Genomic DNA, 19,443 nt, shown 5'->3' with positions numbered 1-19,443 from the left:
GCAGCGTACTCGGTGCTTGCTCGGAAGTTTAGGGTTTTTTTCGCTGTAAAAAGAAGTTTTCTTCCCACGCAGTGAACAGTGGACGCTAATGTTTTTGTCACTTTTTACGGAATCAAACTCAAAGTAAGGTCAGTACTTCCACGCTTTACTTGAAAACTAATCGGATTACCCATCTCTGGTCATCAGCCTGTGTTCATTACAGAGGGAGCACACACACACACACACACACACACACACACACACACACACACACACACACACACACACACACACACAGATCATGCAGCCTCAAAGAGGATGCACATCATACACTCACCGATCTAAGTGGAGCTTTTGGGCTAAGAGTTGCCAGTCCTTGCCCTTGGCGTTGGCAGTGTCGAAGGTGGCACAGATCCTCTGGCGGATGGACAGGGGGATTTTGAAGGCCTTGGGCCCCGTCTGGGACGTGATGGTGCAGTCTGTCTGCATAAAAAATGGAACTGACTCCTTTTCGGTCTGGAGGAACAGAACAGAAGCAGACTAATCAGACCAGGGCCAGAGAGGATTTGCAACTCTGCAAATAGTTGAGGTTTACTGGGTCAGGACCCTTCGGACAATATTTTTACACATTAAAAGATCAGTAAACAGACTGTAAGCCAATGAGACAAAAGTGATTGGTGTATGGGGGTACTTCTCAATCTGTGGATTCCTGTGGCCTGTGGCTCAAACCATGAAAACCATCTTTTAAGCCTACATGTGGACAGTTTAAGGAGTATCAGTTTTCTGTGGCCTCATTCTCATTTTCATTTGACCATACCAAGATTTCAGATTTAATTTAATTTTTTTTTTTTTACCAAAACAGAATAAAAGTTGCGTCCATCCAAATAAAATGGATGGAGGTGTGAAAAAAATGCTGTCATAACACAGGTGGCAGTAGTGCTGCATTAACTGCCTTTGTGAACTAAACTTGGAGAAGAAGAAGAAGAGGAAGAAGACAGCACACTGACACAAGAATGCCTTACTGAGTTCACAGTCTGGTTTCTGCTCAGTGAGTGCTGAGGTCATAACTTGAAACATATTGCTGGATTGCGATCTATAAATAAAACATGTTAAAATCTTGCTGTGCGCTGTTTTCCTCTTTGTGTGTCTTCTGCACATGCCCAGTGGAAGAGTTGCCTGCACTGGTTCAAATGTGGATGCATCACTAACATAGCACACAAAGTTAGTTATCACAAAGTCGAGTCAAGATACGAGCACCGTAACATAAAACAGCATGTGATTAATCATGATCATGGACAGTTAATATGTTTGTTTGTTTTTATCACAATACTAAAGCTTAGAGAATAGTAAAATGGCTTTAAAACACTTGGAAGCCAACAGGAAGAAAAACGAGGATTCTGTAATTTTTATTTTATTGGTCAGTTTCTAAGAATCTGAGGATAGGCGTCACTGCTGCGTTTAAAGTAATTAAAACAAATTTAAATCAAGTCAAATTTAATGTGGAAGTCCTGAAATTTTTTTTAATATGTTAAAAGTGCAGTAGACAAGCCTTAACCATGAAATTACTTGTGGCAGCAGTTATGAAACCTTTGGGGGAAAAGGAGGATTGATTGCCCTGTGAGAGAGAGTTCATAAGCAACGTTCAGTTGGTATTCTTTTTAACTGGATCTTTCACAAAACCAGTTTACTCATTAACCTAATATAGGCAAGTGATTTAAAAGGAAAGCAGTGTGCTGTTTGAGCTCTGTTACTAATATAATATCATTGAGTCCTCTCCTTCCATTTAGGTCTAGCAGCATATAGTTGGAGTAACATTATAACATCTATGTCTTTTTACAGACTTAAGGCAATCCTGAGATAATGTAGCAAGATTTGGATGGATTGAGTATGGTTCGCTCTGGTGCAAAGAAGTGGTAAAGCTGTTTTCAATGATATCCGTTCAACATGGTGGCCCCGCATTGTAAAACATGCTGCAGACCTCTGGAAACGCCTGTTTGCTGTATTTACCAAACTGAAACCGCTGATGTTTTGAATTCAACACATCACACCTATAAAAGCTTTTTTTTATTCTTCCTGTCTGACAAACTCCACTAATCATCAAGGCAAAATTTAATCAAACCATAAAAAGTCATTGTAAATAATATTTCACGTCTGACTGTGACTTTTATTAGTACTGGTGGCCTTGAGGTAGGACAAGCGCATTTGTGACTGGTTGTGGAAAAAGCAGTTGGGTGAAATCAATGAGCAGCACTCTCTTCTGCCTTAACAGCAACTGCCAAGGTGCTCTTGAGTGAGTATTCCTGACTCCTAGCTGCTCCGGTGGAGCTGTTCAGCAGCTGATAGAAAGTTGTTGTTACAGCAGGCAGCTCCCAGGTGTTGGTGTATGTGAACGTGAAGGCGGCTATTTGCCGGAACATGCGTCCTCTTGGACAAACAGAGGTTAAAAAACACAGAGCAAATGCACCAAACAGCTGGATCTTGTTTTTGGAAAGAAGGGAAGGAAGAGTGCTCTCCTCGCTCTATTAATACACAGCTCAAGCTCAGGAGAGCTGGTCCTGCTCCGGTGGACACACTCCAGGAAGGTTACATAAAGGTTGAGTGAAAAAAGTGAAACACCCTCCCCACAGCTTCAGAGCCTCACCTCGGCCACAGCCGTATAGACCTGCAGAATCTGCTCATGGCCTTTGACCTGGCGCACGCTGATTTTGCAGGAGAGCTGGGCGGTGACAGGGCTGTATCTCTCCAGAGAGAAGGCACAGTGCAGGGGCTGCTGGTTGCTGCACCACACTTGGGGGAAGGAGAATTCCTGAGGAGGGAAAAGAGAGAGAATAGATCAGCGACATCACACTCACAGGTCAATATGACCTAACCCAAATTATACATTATGTTAATATAAAACCAAGTGATATAGTATTGTTGATGAAGTGTACAAATATAAACAGTTGTAATTTATCTATCCTGTTTATCCAATTCAGGGTCACAAAGGAGCTGGAGCCTATTCCAGCTACCATAGGGCGAGAGGCAGGGTACACCCTCGCTACTCTATTGCAGGGCTAACACACAGAGACAGACAACCATTCACACCTATGGGTAATTTAACATCACCAGTTAACCTAACCTTTGGACTGTAGGAGTACCTGTATGTGTGTGTGTTATCATTCAGTCTATAAACACAACAGCTCAAAAAGTTTTGAATGAATTCTCATTAAACTTTGTAGGAGTATAGAGTGGAGGCATGTTAACAATTCATTAAAATATGGCTTACATCCACCAAGGTCATCAAGGTCAACTCAATGATTCATTGGTCTAAAATTGACAAGAAGCCTTGTAACTTAGAAACTATGATTCTTAAGTGTGCTGTGTATTGTCAACGCGTAGAACATACTGTATAAGATTGTAACACAACATGTCAGATTTAACCTCTCCTTCAAAGTCAATAGATTAATCCAGTGGTTCCCTAACTTTTTTTGCTAGGCCCCTTTTGTTTTACAAGAAAAATGTTCTCGCCCCCCCCACCACGCAAACACATCCTCCTACCACACACACCCATATTTTGTTTTCAAACTCCAATGCGGTTCATTTCCCACCTCAAACATTTAGTAAACAATTAAGCAAATACAAGTAAACTGCAATAAAATCAGGTAGTAATAAAATAAACTACTAACTCTTTAAGCTACGTCCAAACCTACACGGGTATTTTTGAAAATGCAGCTGTTTCAATGCGTTTGGGCCTTTCGTCCACACGTAAACAGCGTTTCAAATCAACGAAAATGGAGATTTTGTAAAACTCCTTTTTTGCGTTTACGTGTGGACGAGGAATACAGTTCGTCAAACAATGTCAAGGTCTGTGCCTTTTTTCACATCACGCTGTGCGCCACGTTATTGTTTACATGAGATTAATTGCAGAATGTCAGATAGAGGCAAAATACTGTTAATCTGACTATCTGCAGGTTTTACAGGCTTACATATACAAACGCAGTTACTGTTTCTCCATTTAGAAAGGCAGCGGCGTCACGGTGTGATTATTTTACGTGTAGTTGTTTTTTTCCTGGGTAATAATATTCAACATTGTTATCAATACATTTTTCAAAAAATGCCTCTCTGTGCAAAATGGGTTCAAAAACATAAACAACTGTGGGATACTGTTTGTCCGTGATTTGAAGTGGGGGAACAAATCGTGGCAGAATCAACCTGATGTTATTTGTATCCCACTGTAACTTTACTGTATAAAGAGCTAACATCTCCAAAATGTCAGGAGTAGTTAGTCATTACAAGAAGTGTTTGTTAACTAAAAATCTAGAATGTGGGATATTGTTTGTCCGTGATTTGGAGAGACCAGCGTGTGCTCCCGACGCAGGGAAAACCAATCCTGCAGGGGAGACCTACCTCGGCACTTGTGCAGGTGAAGATATGCTTCACCATATTTTCTAGTATTTGGCTTGGAAGGAAGTTGGTTTGGAAACATATTTAGTGGTGCTTCGTCTCCTGCTTTGCGTTTGTGTGGGCGCCCCATCAAAAACCTGTCCATAATGTTAGCAGGTTTGGGAAGAGGTTCCCACACTTTGGGAACCTCTGGATTAATCTAAAGGTCAAAGTAATAATGCTGCTTAATAGAGCTATTTAAAACTCTGTTTCTTACTGCCATTGTTTGTACTGAGAACATATAGACATAAAGGGAATGATATATGGGGACTCTAAATATCATATTACGTTATTATGGCTTTGTTATGTACATTACAATAACAGGTTATAACAGTTAGAATACACAACAATGCATAAGTACATGTTTTTGAAAAAATTAAATGAACTGTGTAAAAAAATAATTATTTATTGCTAAAGATTTAAATGATTTACTAAACAATAAAATGGATGCAATACATAAACCATATTCATAAAAAAATAAAAAAGTATATTAAAATTGGCTTCAACAGGGTAAATAGGAAAAGCCTTTGCACTTGTTTTTACTGCACTAGAAATGTCTTAAAGTGCATAAAAACCAATGTTATTCCCTTAAAAGTAAATACTTCCCAGAGAGTGAGTGGCCTTGACGGGGATTTGTGCTTTTGGAGTGTTTCGTGTTATAAAAGATTTTTGCCATTTTACCTTTTGTTTAAGTGTATCAGCAACAGGAAATCACAGTAACCACAGCGCCACTTGCTGGTAAAGGTGAGAATGAATAGGAGATTTGTACGAGCAACAGAAAGGCCAGTTTTTGGGGACAATGGATTATAATCAATTTTATATTTGATTCTCTGATATGACTTGTGTTCAACTTTTGTCTCTGCAGCTGATTGGGGTTTTTTTTTAATTTTAAAAAAAGATTTGTTGAACTACATGCATGAACAGGCGACATGAATGAATGTTGTAGTAAACAAGGTGATTCCACCACCACTGCAGAGTGCAGCTCGAATTGAAAGCTTTTGCTTGCTGAGCTCACTGTTTAGCAGGTTACCATGCACCAAAAGTGTTGTCATGCCCGCTCATGTGTGGTTTGTTTTGGTGTTGTGTTGGCTTGTCATTCACCTCCTGTCAAGCATAATGTGGCCAGTGAGGTTGGGCTGGGGGCTCTACAGCCATTTGTATTTGCATTTATATTTTTGCACAACTTGCATAAGCAACACATAGGATTACATCAGGGATTGGCTCTTCTTGACCCCCTTCTTGTTTTCAGTGGTGTTGGACAGGCTGATGAGGTATCATAGTTCAAAAAGGCAGGAGTCTTTTTGAACTATGATGTTTGCAGATGACATTGTGATCTGTAGTGAAAGTAGGGAGCAGGTGGAAGAGTGAAGAGAGTGTTTGCATCCAAAAAACTCCCCAAGAAGAAGATCACAATAAAGAGTGTCCCAGCATTTTATTTGTTTTTATTGTGGCTGACACTGTGTATAAAGCACCCGGACACTATCACATGGTAATTAACACATAATGCACCACCCACAAGTGTGACTGTTGGCAATGATGCTGATCACTTTTGTGGGCTATGTTGAAGAGTCGACAAAGATTCAACACAGAACTCTAATTGAGTCATAAGGTGGTAGTGAGTGCTACTATAATGCAGGGTTTGGAGACTGTGACACAAGCAAAAAGCCAAGCGCTGAAGGCGTTAAGATTTTTGTTTTCCGTGGTTTAGAGACAAAGTTAGAGAGGCAAGGTTGAGATAGTTTGCACATTTACAGAAGAAGGATGTTGAATATGGAGCTTCCAGGGAAAGACAAGGAGCACAGAGAGGATTCACAGCCATGTAGAGGGTTGGTATGACACTCCAGAATTAAGCATGTTGATTCAGACTTTGTGTGGTAGGAATAAACCATTATTTTTGTGTTTTCCAGAGGAACTAGATTGTATCTCAAAGTTGTGATTACACGCTGAACTGTGAAAATTAACTGTTGCTGATTTCTTGATATGTGCTAAACTGATTTGAGTACTGACTGAATTTAATTTTCTTTTCTGTTGAATCAAATGCAGATGAAGTATTTGTGAAATTCCTGAATTGTCTGTGTCAAAGGTCACGGAGATGAAAGTCTGAACTGCACTTTAAAAAACAAGATACTAGAACTGAATAGACTCTGAAAGCTGGAACGACAGCTACAAAAACCTGGGTTATAATTAAACCACTACTTACTTACTTGAAAAGTTGTACTTTATCTTTTCATTCTTTAAACTGTTTTTAGGGATTTGCATGCACGATTGGAATGCATTCTTCCATTCTCATTTGCTCTCACAAACCTTGACTCTGGTCGGAGAGATCTGTAAAACACTTTCAGTGCCACATCGAAATGAGATGATTTGGGGCACTGTTCCACACGTGGCCACACCATCACATACACAGCCACTTACATGAGGCAGGATAAAAGGTAAGAGTGGGCTTTGAAGTTTCAGTGATTCCAGGGTTTGATGTATTTATGCATGGAAATAACAACTGTTAAAGAGACAAAGAAGTAGTCATGATAAGATTTGCAAATAGAGCCTGAATCCCAGCAGAGTTACTCTGATAACAGAAGCAGCTGTGCTGTAAGCAGTCTACTGTACGGACGAATTAGGTGCAGACGAAGAAGTTTGCCTTTGATGTATAATTAATTTCAGTGGAGGAGGCACATCTTTGAGGAAATGTCCTTCACCTCTGTTCAACTCCATCTCGGCCATATCTGCATCTTGCAAAGTGACCTGTCTGTGTGGCAGACTTAGCACATGTGGCTTTGATCTGGGCTGCCCAGTGAGGCTCACGACAGAAGATAATGGAATCTGGAAGCATAGGCGAACAGGGTGGGGGGGGGTGATGGACGTAGAAAAGCTGGGATGCTCTTTAGCTGACTTGATGTATGGCTCGATGCTCTGCTATTATTCTGCACCTGCTCGGGCGAAGCAGGTTGGCGCTGTCTGCTGTCCTGAGGCCTTCATAAATAAGGCGGTGCAGAGGGTAGGTGTCTTTGAAGCGCTTTCACCCTGTATTTACATCTTTAAGTCACAGCGGTGTTACAGTGAGGACAACAGGTACACAAACAGAGGCCACTGATCTAATACAGTTTGCTCTTAATGGCCCTGAAAGCAAAGCAAACACAGAGCTATTAATCACTGCTCACATCCTTCTTCATGGTCCATGTGTGAAAGAGAGAGAGTGGGTGACTGTAAGCCACTTTACAGCAGAAGTCACACTAAAAGAGCAGTTTAAAAGACAAAATGGTGCAGAAAGACCAAAAACAAACGTAATTGGAAAGTTATAGAGCCTAAATTAATAATTTTCTGCTGTGAGTGTCTTATTATATATGGGGGCATAGCTTAAAGAGGGCCTTGGGTTTGCACCAACCCTCTGAGGGCCCATCAAAATTGTGCTGTCATGTCAATGCAACCATATCACAGTACTGTCAGTAGCTTCCCCATTTTCCAAGGGTTCCCCACAACACATAGACCCACATGTTTGATTTGGCACTGATTTTTATACCAAGTTTTCAGTCCTGACCCTATCCTCCCATTAATTATTTTTATCTTTTGCAAGTGAATGTTAACCACTACACTATGGAGCATAAGTTGTTAATACATGAGCATATCATGGTTTACCCTCCTTTATGAATCTAATAATGACTAATTAAAAAATAACAACATGAACCTTACTTTTAATATGACATTATCAAGATCAAGATTATTTTTCCCATGGACTTTTCTTTTTTATTCCCTCTGTTCGCCATCAAAAAGAATACAGATTTCAGGCACTTCCATTTGGACTGTCAGCACTGTGGGTGGACCCTTAAGGGTCCAGGGACATAATAAAAAGCAGCTGTGGCTCCTCAGCTGAATTTTACCGACATCCTTTTACAACTAGGTGAAAGCCTTTAACACACATTAGCAACACTTCTCAGTAGTAACAACCAAGCTTATTATTCAGGCAGTGACAGCTTAGTGCATCTGCACCAAAACAATGGAACTAAGGACACCGACCCCACCAGGGCTCAGCAGCTGATGGTGATGTACATTTCACACAATGACTGCAGAGAGCAGGTCATCTACTAATTGAAAGGTTGGTCGTTCGATCCCTGGATGTAGGGAAACGTGCTTGTATGAATGGGTATGAATGGGGGAATGAGACATGTTGTGTAAAATGCTTTGAGTAAAGAATCAGTCCATTTACCATTTACTTCACATTGGCCATGCAGGTCAAATCCAGGAACTACAAAGAGGTTGTGCAGCTAGTTTTAAAGCATGACATCACTTGAAAACTTTTTTTAATTGTCTGAATTTCTCTCTAAGGTCACAAAGATGTAAAAATATGCTTTATCTAGGATTGATGTATGTATTATAGATCAGAACACCTAAACTGATTAGACAAGAAAGAGATTAGCTGAGCTGCAGCCTAAGCCAGGCTGAACACAAAGAAAACTTAACAGGTTGTTCACATAAACCAAAATCTGAAAAGTTTGTTTGGACCTGACTGGCAAAATGTCAAAAGGACTGCAGGATGTCTTCAGTTCACTATGATTTATAAATGAAAGCATTTTATATTCAGATGTTTCTTACTTACAAAATAGGAAAATTATACAAATCCATTATGTCTAATGGATTCCATACTCAGAGAAATAGATGAAAATGATTATACAGTAGAATTATTTCCCCTATAATAATATCTCTCTAAAATAAATGAGCTCACACTGAAACCCAAATGGCAACCAATAAAAAGCAGAACATCACAATCATTTAATAACATTTAAAAATGTAGCCTTGACAGCTTATGGGGAGGTAAGAAAATAATAAACCTTATTTCACTAAAATTGTGCAATGTATTATTGTGTATAAATATTACTGGAGTAATGAGTCAGTTGTCTGCTTAGGTATTAAATGTCATTTTGTTTATAACAAAAAAAGAAAGATTCTCTTTTTTAATCATAAAAAAGTTTATTTTTATTAATTTGAACTATTTTGTGGCAAAAGTAACAGTCAATATGAATTTCTTTGTTCCCTTATATTTAAATGTAGATGTATTTTTACATGACAGTCATATCAAAATGTGTTTACAAATGTTCATTTTTATTAGTTTTAATTTTTGTCTGATCCTGAAGAAAAGAGAAGCTAATTCTGACAGCTAAGTAACAATTATTTGCCGCTGCCTGAAGTAATGTCAAGTAGTGAGAAATGCTGCTTGTGTTAAAACATTTTTTAAAAAGAAACAACAAAATTGAAAAAATATTCACAGATATTATTTAAGTGATCTCAAAAGGCGATTTAAATTTACACACACAAAATGTCATAATGTCGTCTACATAAAAATTATTTTTCATAACTACAGCTTAAAAAATTAAAACAGTCAGCAGCAACTAGAGGCCATAATATGGACCTCGTATATACTGTTGATCTTAATTAAATGTTAAGTGCTAATGTTACTAACGTTAATGAAAAGTGAACGACAATAAAGTTCTCTCAATAAGCATCTTACAACGTGGTTACCAGATTCAACAGTACAGTAATTAAAGCCAACTAGATAATCCCTAAAATTCATTAACAGGAAAAACAGGTATAAACACTCTTCAGACTGCTGCTTAATAAATCAACCCTGGGAGGAGCAGAATTTGCAGAAACACCGCACTAATTAGCTCGAGGGAACAAGCTTGCAAATTACCACTTACATACAGTATATGTTTTCAGTTCATGTTTTGTCACTTCCTGCTGTGGTTACCTGACATGTGGTAAAGGGTTTGATGCTCCATAGAAACTGGGGAACATCCTGGATGGACACCTGCAGGCTGAAGGTGTTCGCTCGGAAAGGCAACATCTTTGGCTCCTCGAGGAGCTGACCGCCTCTGGTCTTCTCTGCAGCCACCACTCCCTGAGGTGGAAAGGAAAGGGAAGAACAGCAGGACAGGCAGAAGATGAGAGAAAAAAGCAGGTTGGAAAGGTCATAACACAGAAAAAGGGAAAGGGCGGTCAAGGGATGAAAGTAAAGGAAGGTAAAGCAAAGATTAAAAGAAAGGATAGAAAATGACAAAGGCAGAAAGGAAAGCAAAGGTAAAGATGAGAGGTAAAAAGAAAAGGAAAGGAAATGAAAAAAGAAAGCACAAGAGAAGAAAAGAAATATATGGATATGAATGAGAAAAGGAAGATGAGAGCATGGAGGGAGGAAAGTGAGAGTCAGAAAAACAAGAAAAAGATGAGAAGAAAAAGAATCAGAAATGAGATTACTGCTAGAGAAAAATCAAGAACACAGTGTCCTCCTTCCTTTTTGAATGTACACTACCTTTGCATATCAGCAGAAACACCTGTTGCTAATCCTTTCCTCTGTCACATCCGCTAATTGACTCATCTCAAATATTAGCACAGAGGCAGGCTGCCAGCGACTGACGTCAAGTCTCAACTGAACAAATCTTACAAGTCACACTCTCACATTAGCATCACGTTTGCAGGCTCGATGTGACAGCTTGAAGCTTGAATTTAATGCTGGGGGGGAACTTGTGTGAACTCGGCAGGGGATGGGTACGTGTTTGGCGGGAGGAGGGGTGCAAAGGTCTATCGCCCAAATTGGATTTGTGATGATGAGGGAGCACTTTGATTGTCACTTGCAGGTATTCATCTGTCATCATCGTTCAGTGTGGCAGTGGGATGGTTTGGCGGCTGGCACGTCTGTCCTCGGCCACCTCAATCACAAAAGTAAAAAGGACGAGAACAGAGCTGTGACTAATGTCAGGTTTCACTGATTGATTCTGACTGAGTGTCCTTATGTGAAAGGAGTTATCTGTGCATATATGTGTGTGTGTGTGTGTGTGTGTGTGTGTGTGTGTGTGTGTGTGTGTGTGTGTGTGTGTGTGTGTGTGTGTGTGTGTGTGTGTGTGTTTGCATGTGTGCTTGCAGAAAAGCATGCTCGGGGCACGTGGCACACTGTGAATGCTGTTGGTGTGAAAACAAATCAGCTGTTGGCAAAATGCAGATAGGATAAAATATGGTGCCACTCCTTTGCCATCTGTCTTTGTTCTTACTCTGTTGGCCTGAGACTAACCCGATCACGCTGGATTTTAGTTGGTTTTCCCCTGTCGCAGCGGGCTAGCTATGATCTGTGGTAACATCCCCACTTTTGAACTGATGTGAAGCTGTCAAGATGCTGTGATTGAAGCCGTCTGTAGACGCTTCCTGATCTGCTGTTTGACACATCACACACCATTGATGTGTCTCAGATCATGTCTTGCACCTAAGGAAATGTCGCAATACCAGTCAAGAATATTAAAGCCTTCCAGAAGAATAAAGTATCAAAGTGGAAGGAGGAATTCAAAACATTCAAAGACATTTAGCCCTCATCCTACTGACTGAGGTCCACGGAGACCCCAGAGGTATATGTTTTGCAGTATCTCTTAGGCGTCTTTTTTATTATTTCAACTTTTTTAATGGTTTTGTCAATCAATTCATTTCAAATGATGCCACATCACTGTTTTCTAGTTATGTTTTAATTACTGCTTTGCAAAAATACAAATGCTTTGGAGTCCCAGGGAGACCCCTGTCAAAAGCATCCAATTAAGCAAACTCAGATGCTGTCGGTGCATTTATCCTCTGGGTGGGCAACTTCCCAGGCTGAAAGCTATCAGAATTGTCTGATCTACTTGAGAGGGCATAAAAATCAGAGCCATTACAGACACATTGCAAGCCTTAATCCAAGCAACAATGACCCTCCTGGGAGTGAGAAAAGCTCCACCTGTCCAATGCTTAGCTGAAATATCTACTCCAAAAAGGTGTTACCTTTGCTCCTGAAACAGATATACAAGAACCTAGCAACTGTTTGGTCTCCCATATGCTGATGTGGATGAGAAAGGATGAAACGATGCGAGAATCTGTGTGCATTAACTGACTGCAATGTGTGTTTAACTAGTTGTTTTCAGTTTCCAGACCCCGTACAATCATAAGAGATCTCATTTTGCACTGCCAAGCATAAGTTAGACTCTGTCTTGGTTGGTGTTTCTCTCTACCACAGCTGCCCTTTGTCATCAATTCTGTTCAAAATCTCTATGGGCAGAATTTCTAGCAGCAATGAAGGTGTGGAGGGTGTTAAGTTTGGTGCTCTCAGGATTTTGTCTGCTTTTTGCCGATAATGTACTTATATTCACCTGGGGCATTTTGCAGCCAGATGTCATGTGAATTGGAGTAATTAGCACCTCCAAGTCTGAAGCCATGGTCCTAAGCCAGAAAAGGGCTCACTCTGGGCTCTGAAGCAAATCTGGAAACTGGAAAGTGATCCAAATGAGCTTCCTCTGAATGGTAGGGTAAGCTCAGTCATTCAGGAGGAGCTCAGACTAGAGCTGCTACTCCTCCACAAAAGTAACCAATTAAGATTGTCTGGGCAATGGACCAGAATTTATCCTGGGCACCTCCTAGGTGAGGTTTTTTTTTTTATCTCTGGTCTGGCTGGTTGTGTTTATTTCAATTATTTTTTATCTGGGTCAAAATCACCCCAACAGAAATTCTCAAATGAAAAATTAATTCATTAAGTTGTCACGGTTCTGGGTCGACCCAGTGCATCTAGACTTCTGGACTTTATAGTGTTTGAAAAATTCTGTTGATTCTTGGATTCATTTACCTTAAGGTGAATGTTTGTTTAGGTGAGCCCCCAGTTTTTAGTTATCTTTAGTTTTTCCTCCCTTCATGTCTAACCTTCTGTGAGTCAGTCTTGCTTTTATGTCTGTTCCCCTTTTTTATGTCCAGTCTGTCTCTGTCTCCCTGTCTGTCTCACTCTTTCAGCTCAGTCATGTCCCTGTCTGGTCTGTGTTCTCCCCAGCCTGTCGTGTCTCCATGTCTGTTTATCCCCATTACCAGTGTCTACTTCACTTGTCTTAATCTGGGTCTTGCCCCTGTGTGTCTGTGTGTCCTCCCCAGCATCCCCTGTGTGTAGTCAGTTGTCTGGTTGCAGCGTTTGTGAACAGCAGTTTTCAGATCTTGCCACAGATTCTCGATTGGATTTAGATCTGGACTTTGACTGGGCCATTCCAACACATGGATATGTTTTGTTTTAAACCATTCCATTGTTGCCCTGGCTTTATGTTTAGGGTCATTGTCCTGCTGGAAGGTGAACCTCCGCCCCAGTCTCAAGTCTTTTGCAGACTCCAAGAGGTTTTCTTCCAGGATTGCCCTGTATTTGGCTCCATCCATCTTCCCATCAACTCTGACCAGCTTCCCTGTCCCTGCTGAAGAGAAGCACCCCCAGAGCATGATGCTGCCACCACCATATTTGACAGTGGGGATGGTGTGTTCAGAGTGATGTGCAGTGTTACTTTTCCGCCACACATAGCGTTTTGCATTTTGGCCAAAAAGTTCCATTTTGGTCTCATCTGACCAGAGCACCTTCTTCCACATGTTTGCTGTGTCCCCCACATGGCTTGTGGCAAACTGCAAACGGGACTTCTTATGGTTTTCTGTTAACAATGGCTTTCTTCTTGCCACTCTTCCATAAAGGCCAACCTTGAGCAGTGCACGACTAATAGTTGTCCTATGGACAGATTCCCCCACCTGAGCTGTAGATCTCTGAAGCTCGTCCAGAGTCACCATGGGCCTCTTGGCTGCATTTCTGATCAGCGCTCTCCTTGTTCGGCCTGTGAGTTTAGGTGGACGGCCTTGTCTTGGTAGGTTTACAGTTGTGCCATACTCCTTCCATTTCTGAATGATCACTTGAAAAGTGCTCCGTGGGATGTTCGAGGCTTGGGAAATCTTTTTGTAGCCTAAGCCTGCTTTAAATTTCTCAATAACTTTATCCCTGACCTGTCTGGTGTGTTCTTTGGACTTCATGGTGTTGTTGCTCCCAATATTCTCTTAGGCAACCTCTGAGGCTGTCACAGAGCAGCTGTTTTTGTACTGACATTAGATTACACACAGGTGCCCTCTATTTAGTCATTAGCACTCATCAGGCAATATCTATGGGCAACTGACTGCACTCAGACCAAAGGGAGCTCAATAATTACACACACCCCACTTTGCAGTTATTTATTTGTAAAAAATGTTTGGAATCATGTATGATTTTCGTTCCACTTCTCACCTGTGCACCACTTTGTATTGGTCTTTCACGTGGAATTCCACTAAAATCGATTCATGTTCGTGGCTGTAATGTACGGAGCCCCGCAGGGGACATGGGAGAAAAAAAATTAAGACAGACTTTTGCGAGATCTCGCAAAACAAACTTGCAAAAGTTTTGCGAGTTTCATACATCTCCGAAAACGTCGGAGCACTTTTACAAATATGTGATGTCTTGTAAACCGAGCAGATATCTGACGTTTACACAACTACATTCACACCTCAAAATATCTTAAAAGTGTATTTTGTGACCCAGAAAGAGTAATATTACAACTAAGTAGCTGCTGCCATTGTTGGGAGACTTTTGCGAGATCCCCAATTTGTTTTGCGAGATCTCGCAAAAGTTTTGCGAGATCCCGAGTTAGTTTTGCGAAATCTCGCAAGTCTGTCTTAATTTTTTTTTCGCCCATGTCCCCTGCGGGGCTCCGTAGTAATGTGACAAAATGTGGAAAAGTTCAAGGGGGCTGAATACTTTTGCAAGCCACTGTATGTATTGTCCCAATCTCCCCTTATCCTGTGCCGGAAAGTCAGTTCTTCCACCATGTGTTTTGCTCATGTTTCATATTAAAGTTTAGTTTTCTGTTAGCAAAAGTCTTAGTCTCCTTTTGCCTTTTGTTTTCTGTTTTTGTATGAATTCATTGAGCCTTAGTAAACAGCTCACTTAAAATTAGTCTAGTCTCCAAGCGTCTGCATTTGAGTCCTCTCTCCAAAACGTCAAACAGATCGTGAAACAAGCAGGTTAGATTATTGCATCACTCTATTTGCAAGACTCCCTAAATCATCAGTAAAAAGTGGAAATTCAACCACATTACCCCAGTATTTAAATTACTTCACTGACTCCCACTACAATGCAGAATTACCTTTAAAATGATTTTAATAGTTATGGTTTGCCCCCCCAGTATGTCTCTGACTTGCTCACTGTCAGACCTCTCAGGTCATCAGGTACAGATCTTTTAACTGTTCCCAGAATCAGATCTACGTGTATTTAAGGCACTTTCAGTTATTGTGGTCTTGTTCTTTGGAACAAGCTGCCTGCTGACCATAGATCAATTACATCTGTGTGTACATTTAAAAACAGACTAAAAATCGTTCTGCTCACACACTTACACTCAGTAGTTTTTTTTTGTTTTACTGTAAACCCTCACTGTTTTTTAATGTCTAAATTTTCTGTTTTAAGCTTTTTGAGTTTTCATGTAATGAAATGTGCTATATAAATAAAATTGTCATTGTCAATAATTACATAACTAATAATTCCTGAAGTACAAGTGAGTTTTGCTAGGATTATTTTGCTACTATGATTGCATCTTACAGTAAATAATGCTTGGGGTCCCCAGGATCCCCTGTCATTAGTCCATTTATATATAGTCCATATAAATGTAGTGGTATGATGAGCATTAGAGTGAATTTCTGCAAGGACATTGTTGAATGACAGATTGATTAAACCAATAACACAAAAGATGAGTATGTATAAGTGCAACAAGCCTTTACAGATGACAGCGGAAAGAGAAGGAAAGAGACTTGACTAAGACTTGACTAAGACTTCCAAGCTTCGTTTAAGGTAAAAAACAACAAACAAATTACAGAACTTAAAATTCTACAGGGTCAATGCCATGATCCTGTCTGATAGCAGACTAGTCTTCCAGCTGCATAATTTTCTCAAGTACGGCTGCAGCAATCAGGAAATACAAAATGTGAATAATTTTAATGATGTGAAATTTCTAAGACTATACAACATTTTTTTAAGATAGGAGCAACTATTTTCAATATAAAGTGGAGTAATGAGAGAAGTTAGACTTCTTATGAGAGTTTCGTAAACCAAGATTATCTTTTCTTTGTCTGTCTGTCATGTGTTCACATTAGCACATTTATATCAGCTCAGTGTGAGAGTCTTAACTGTAGGGCCATTTTACTTACCTTCACTGTTTGGAGGTTAGAGTGTTGTATAGCAACTAAACCCCAGCTGCAAACTCATCACCTTTCAGAGGTATGCATTTTTTTTAAAAATCTTACCCACGTAAACTGTGGATGAAAATTTAATTCAAGGGTGAAAATCTGGTGCTTTGCACCACGGTCTAATTAAGGGATTAATTAATGGCCTATTCATTATACTTTGTGAATGTATAATCATGTTTTTACTGCTCAAAAAAAACAATAAACAAATGGGATTTAGTCTCTCTATTTTTTGGACTTGGTCTGTTTTCCTTTAGCCGGCAAAATAACATTTCAAACATGCTTAGTGCAATTTGAAACACATCAATTTGTCAACTGTAACTCCTCCTCCTCATGGCAGATGGCAAATAATCTTGTTTGCAATGTGGGTGAAATAGGCTCTGGGTATGTGCTTAAGACACGTCACGTTTTGTTACCTTTCCGGATGTGCTGTTAAAACACTCACATTATGCTTCTGAATAAAGTGACGGAAGGTCACAAGGATCTATTGTGATAAAAAGCATTGGATTAATTTTTAGAAGTTATTTCTAGCTGATGTTAAAATTCAGGAGTGATTCTCTGCCAAGGCTAAAGACTAAAGGTTGAGGTGAAAAGTATTTTCTAGGAGCATTTTCATTGCTAGGAAAGGTCTGCCAGCAGAATACTAATGTAGGTGGTATTTTCAGGTAGAAAGTTTTATCCACCTTCTCTCCAACATGACTAAACGCTGTGGCCTTGGACATGGACTTACTTTTGGTGGAGGGGGTTGCTCATTCCTAAGGAACAAGACACTCTCTTTTTGCCTTTGTTGTTACAAGTTGGTGATATAAGACTTGTTAATGGCTAAATTCAAAATTAGGTGGTTTTTAAAGGGTCAGTGATGCTGCAGATTGAGAAAACAAAAAAAAGTAACATGTCTTCCAAATACTTATTTTCTGTGTATAAGAGCTAATAGAGTTATGCACTGATGGACCACAAAAATAAAACCATGGTGGTAAAATGAACATCGTCTGCTTGGAAATCTTGGGTCATGGCATTCATGTGGATGTTGCTTTAAAATACACCACACACCCTAAACAGTGATGGAGACCAATCACACCCTAGAGCTGCAACAGCGCTGCCCGATAGCCGGATAATGTGCATGCCACACTGCAAAATCTGCTTAGGAAGAGAGAAACATGAAGAAGACCCCAAGGCAACTTCCCATACATCATGCACCCACTGAATGCTGAGAAATGTCCGGGACACAGCTCCAAAAGATACTTGGAATCTTTTAGAGCTGTCATCATCTACCAATTTACTGGTGCCGTGATGTAGTTTTTGTATTTATTTAGCACCAAGTGTGAATGTGGGCATCTTCATGTGTAAACCACTGTATGTAACAAAGGTCTTAGAAGAGATGCAAAACATAAAGAATGACATTGCATGTTTGTTTTTTCCATTTGTGTTTTTTCATATTTCTTTTCATACGTTGTGCTGTGTCAAAGAAAACAGAATCCTGCAATTTTTCTTTTTCTGTTTTTTGTTTTCAACTAGAAAAAAGAAAAAAAGAAAAGAAAAGAAAAATAGCTCTGTCACACAAGTGTTTGTGTTGCATGAGGCTTCCTGTTGATCCAGAATCCCGGTCTGTGATTGACTTTGTGCTGGAGCATGGGAAACACACAGCAGAGATGTGGTGCTAACAAACAGGAGCCCAGGGGACATGCTAAAGTCTGGCATCTGCTCGGCAGGCTGGGAATTCATAAACCAAATCCAGAATGCATTTTAAAGCCAGCTGCCGCTGATGTTGGCAGCATGGCAGAAGGTTGGTCAGGAGGTAGTCAGTCACGAGGCTCGCTATGCTCTGTTCAGCTCTGTCTTCCTTTACTCAAGCCTCTCTCAGGAGGACGGAGAACTTGATTTCCCTCATGTTCACTGATGAGATTTCAATGATTAAAACCCTATAGGTTGCTGAAGGATAATCAAATCAAATGAGATTTTTAGAAAAGAATGATTGGTGAACGTTTGAATGGGAGCGATTACAGTACAGCACACTATGTCTGACTCTATTAAAAGAACAAGAAGAGCATCCATCAAGTTGCTACAGAGTGTTTAAAACACTGCTGTATTGTTTCTCTGTGGTAATGAATGTGCAATCACTCGTATCTGAAAGTGCACATGTTGCGGTCCCTGCTGCCTCAGAGAGCGCAGGCAACAACCACACACAAGATGCTCACTGTGAATGTGGGCCACGGCCTACAGTGCAATCTGCACTCTCCTTACAGAGTGGAAAATATTCATCTTTGTGTTTAAAGGTATAAATACATAGCTCAAGTGTTGGTGGACATTTGCAAAAAGACTGAACTTTCAGTTTGAGAGTCCTGGAAATTAAGTCAGCAAATACAACACAACATGAAAATCACTTAACAGTGGCACGAGGCGAGAAAAAAAAAAATTAAGCCATTTGCAGAGCTTAACTTTGTTTGTTTTGTTGTTGTCTACATAGACAGAAATTTACATTTAACAGTTACTGTTACATTTGCACTCAGCAACCTTCATGTTCTATAGCTTGAATGCAACCAGCTGGCAGCCAGTTGACTCGAGTCCCTTGGAGTTGTGATCATAGACAAAGACTCATTCAGACTGGATTTGTAAATTAGACAGCAATTATTTGCAAACATTGCACAATCTCTCTGAGAGTGATTGCAGTTTTTTAAAGTCAAACTGCAAAAGAAAGGTTGCTTCCTAACAGGCTACCTATGCAATCACCTTGTGGTCAAAAGCAGTCGTGGACTGTGCAATACTCTCAAGCTGTGCAACCATTTAGTCACCACAAGTTGCAATTAGTTGCAGAATTTTGGAAAAAAAATTAATATAATCACCAGAAGCCACCCATCTTTTTTCAAGATGTATAGAGGAGGCCGCTGTCTTATTTTTACCCATGTGACTGAATGATTACCTTGCTCTGAATTAGGTGTTAGCTTGATCAAGATGTCTTGCTGTTAATGTCCAGTGTTGGATGGTTTTTCA

At 40.1% G+C, this 19,443-nt stretch overlaps 1 protein-coding gene across 2 annotated transcripts in view; it reads right to left on the bottom strand.

Annotated features, from left to right (window-relative positions):
- unc5db (unc-5 netrin receptor Db) overlaps positions 1-19,443 on the bottom strand; it is a 279,454-nt gene that overhangs the window by 9,000 nt on the left and 251,011 nt on the right. For both annotated transcript variants that reach the window (XM_040050206.1, XM_040050207.1), the window contains 3 exons: positions 10,142-10,291; positions 2,621-2,785; positions 317-495 (listed from right to left, as the gene is read on the bottom strand). In XM_040050206.1, coding sequence (XP_039906140.1) covers positions 317-495; positions 2,621-2,785; positions 10,142-10,291 — 494 coding nt within the window. The remainder of the gene's footprint in view (positions 1-316; positions 496-2,620; positions 2,786-10,141; positions 10,292-19,443) is intronic.

Source organism: Simochromis diagramma, unplaced genomic scaffold (genome assembly GCF_900408965.1).
Source record: "Simochromis diagramma unplaced genomic scaffold, fSimDia1.1 OVJJ01000159.1, whole genome shotgun sequence".
Taxonomy (NCBI): domain Eukaryota; kingdom Metazoa; phylum Chordata; class Actinopteri; order Cichliformes; family Cichlidae; genus Simochromis; species Simochromis diagramma.
This window is presented reverse-complemented; position numbering and strand designations above follow the sequence as displayed.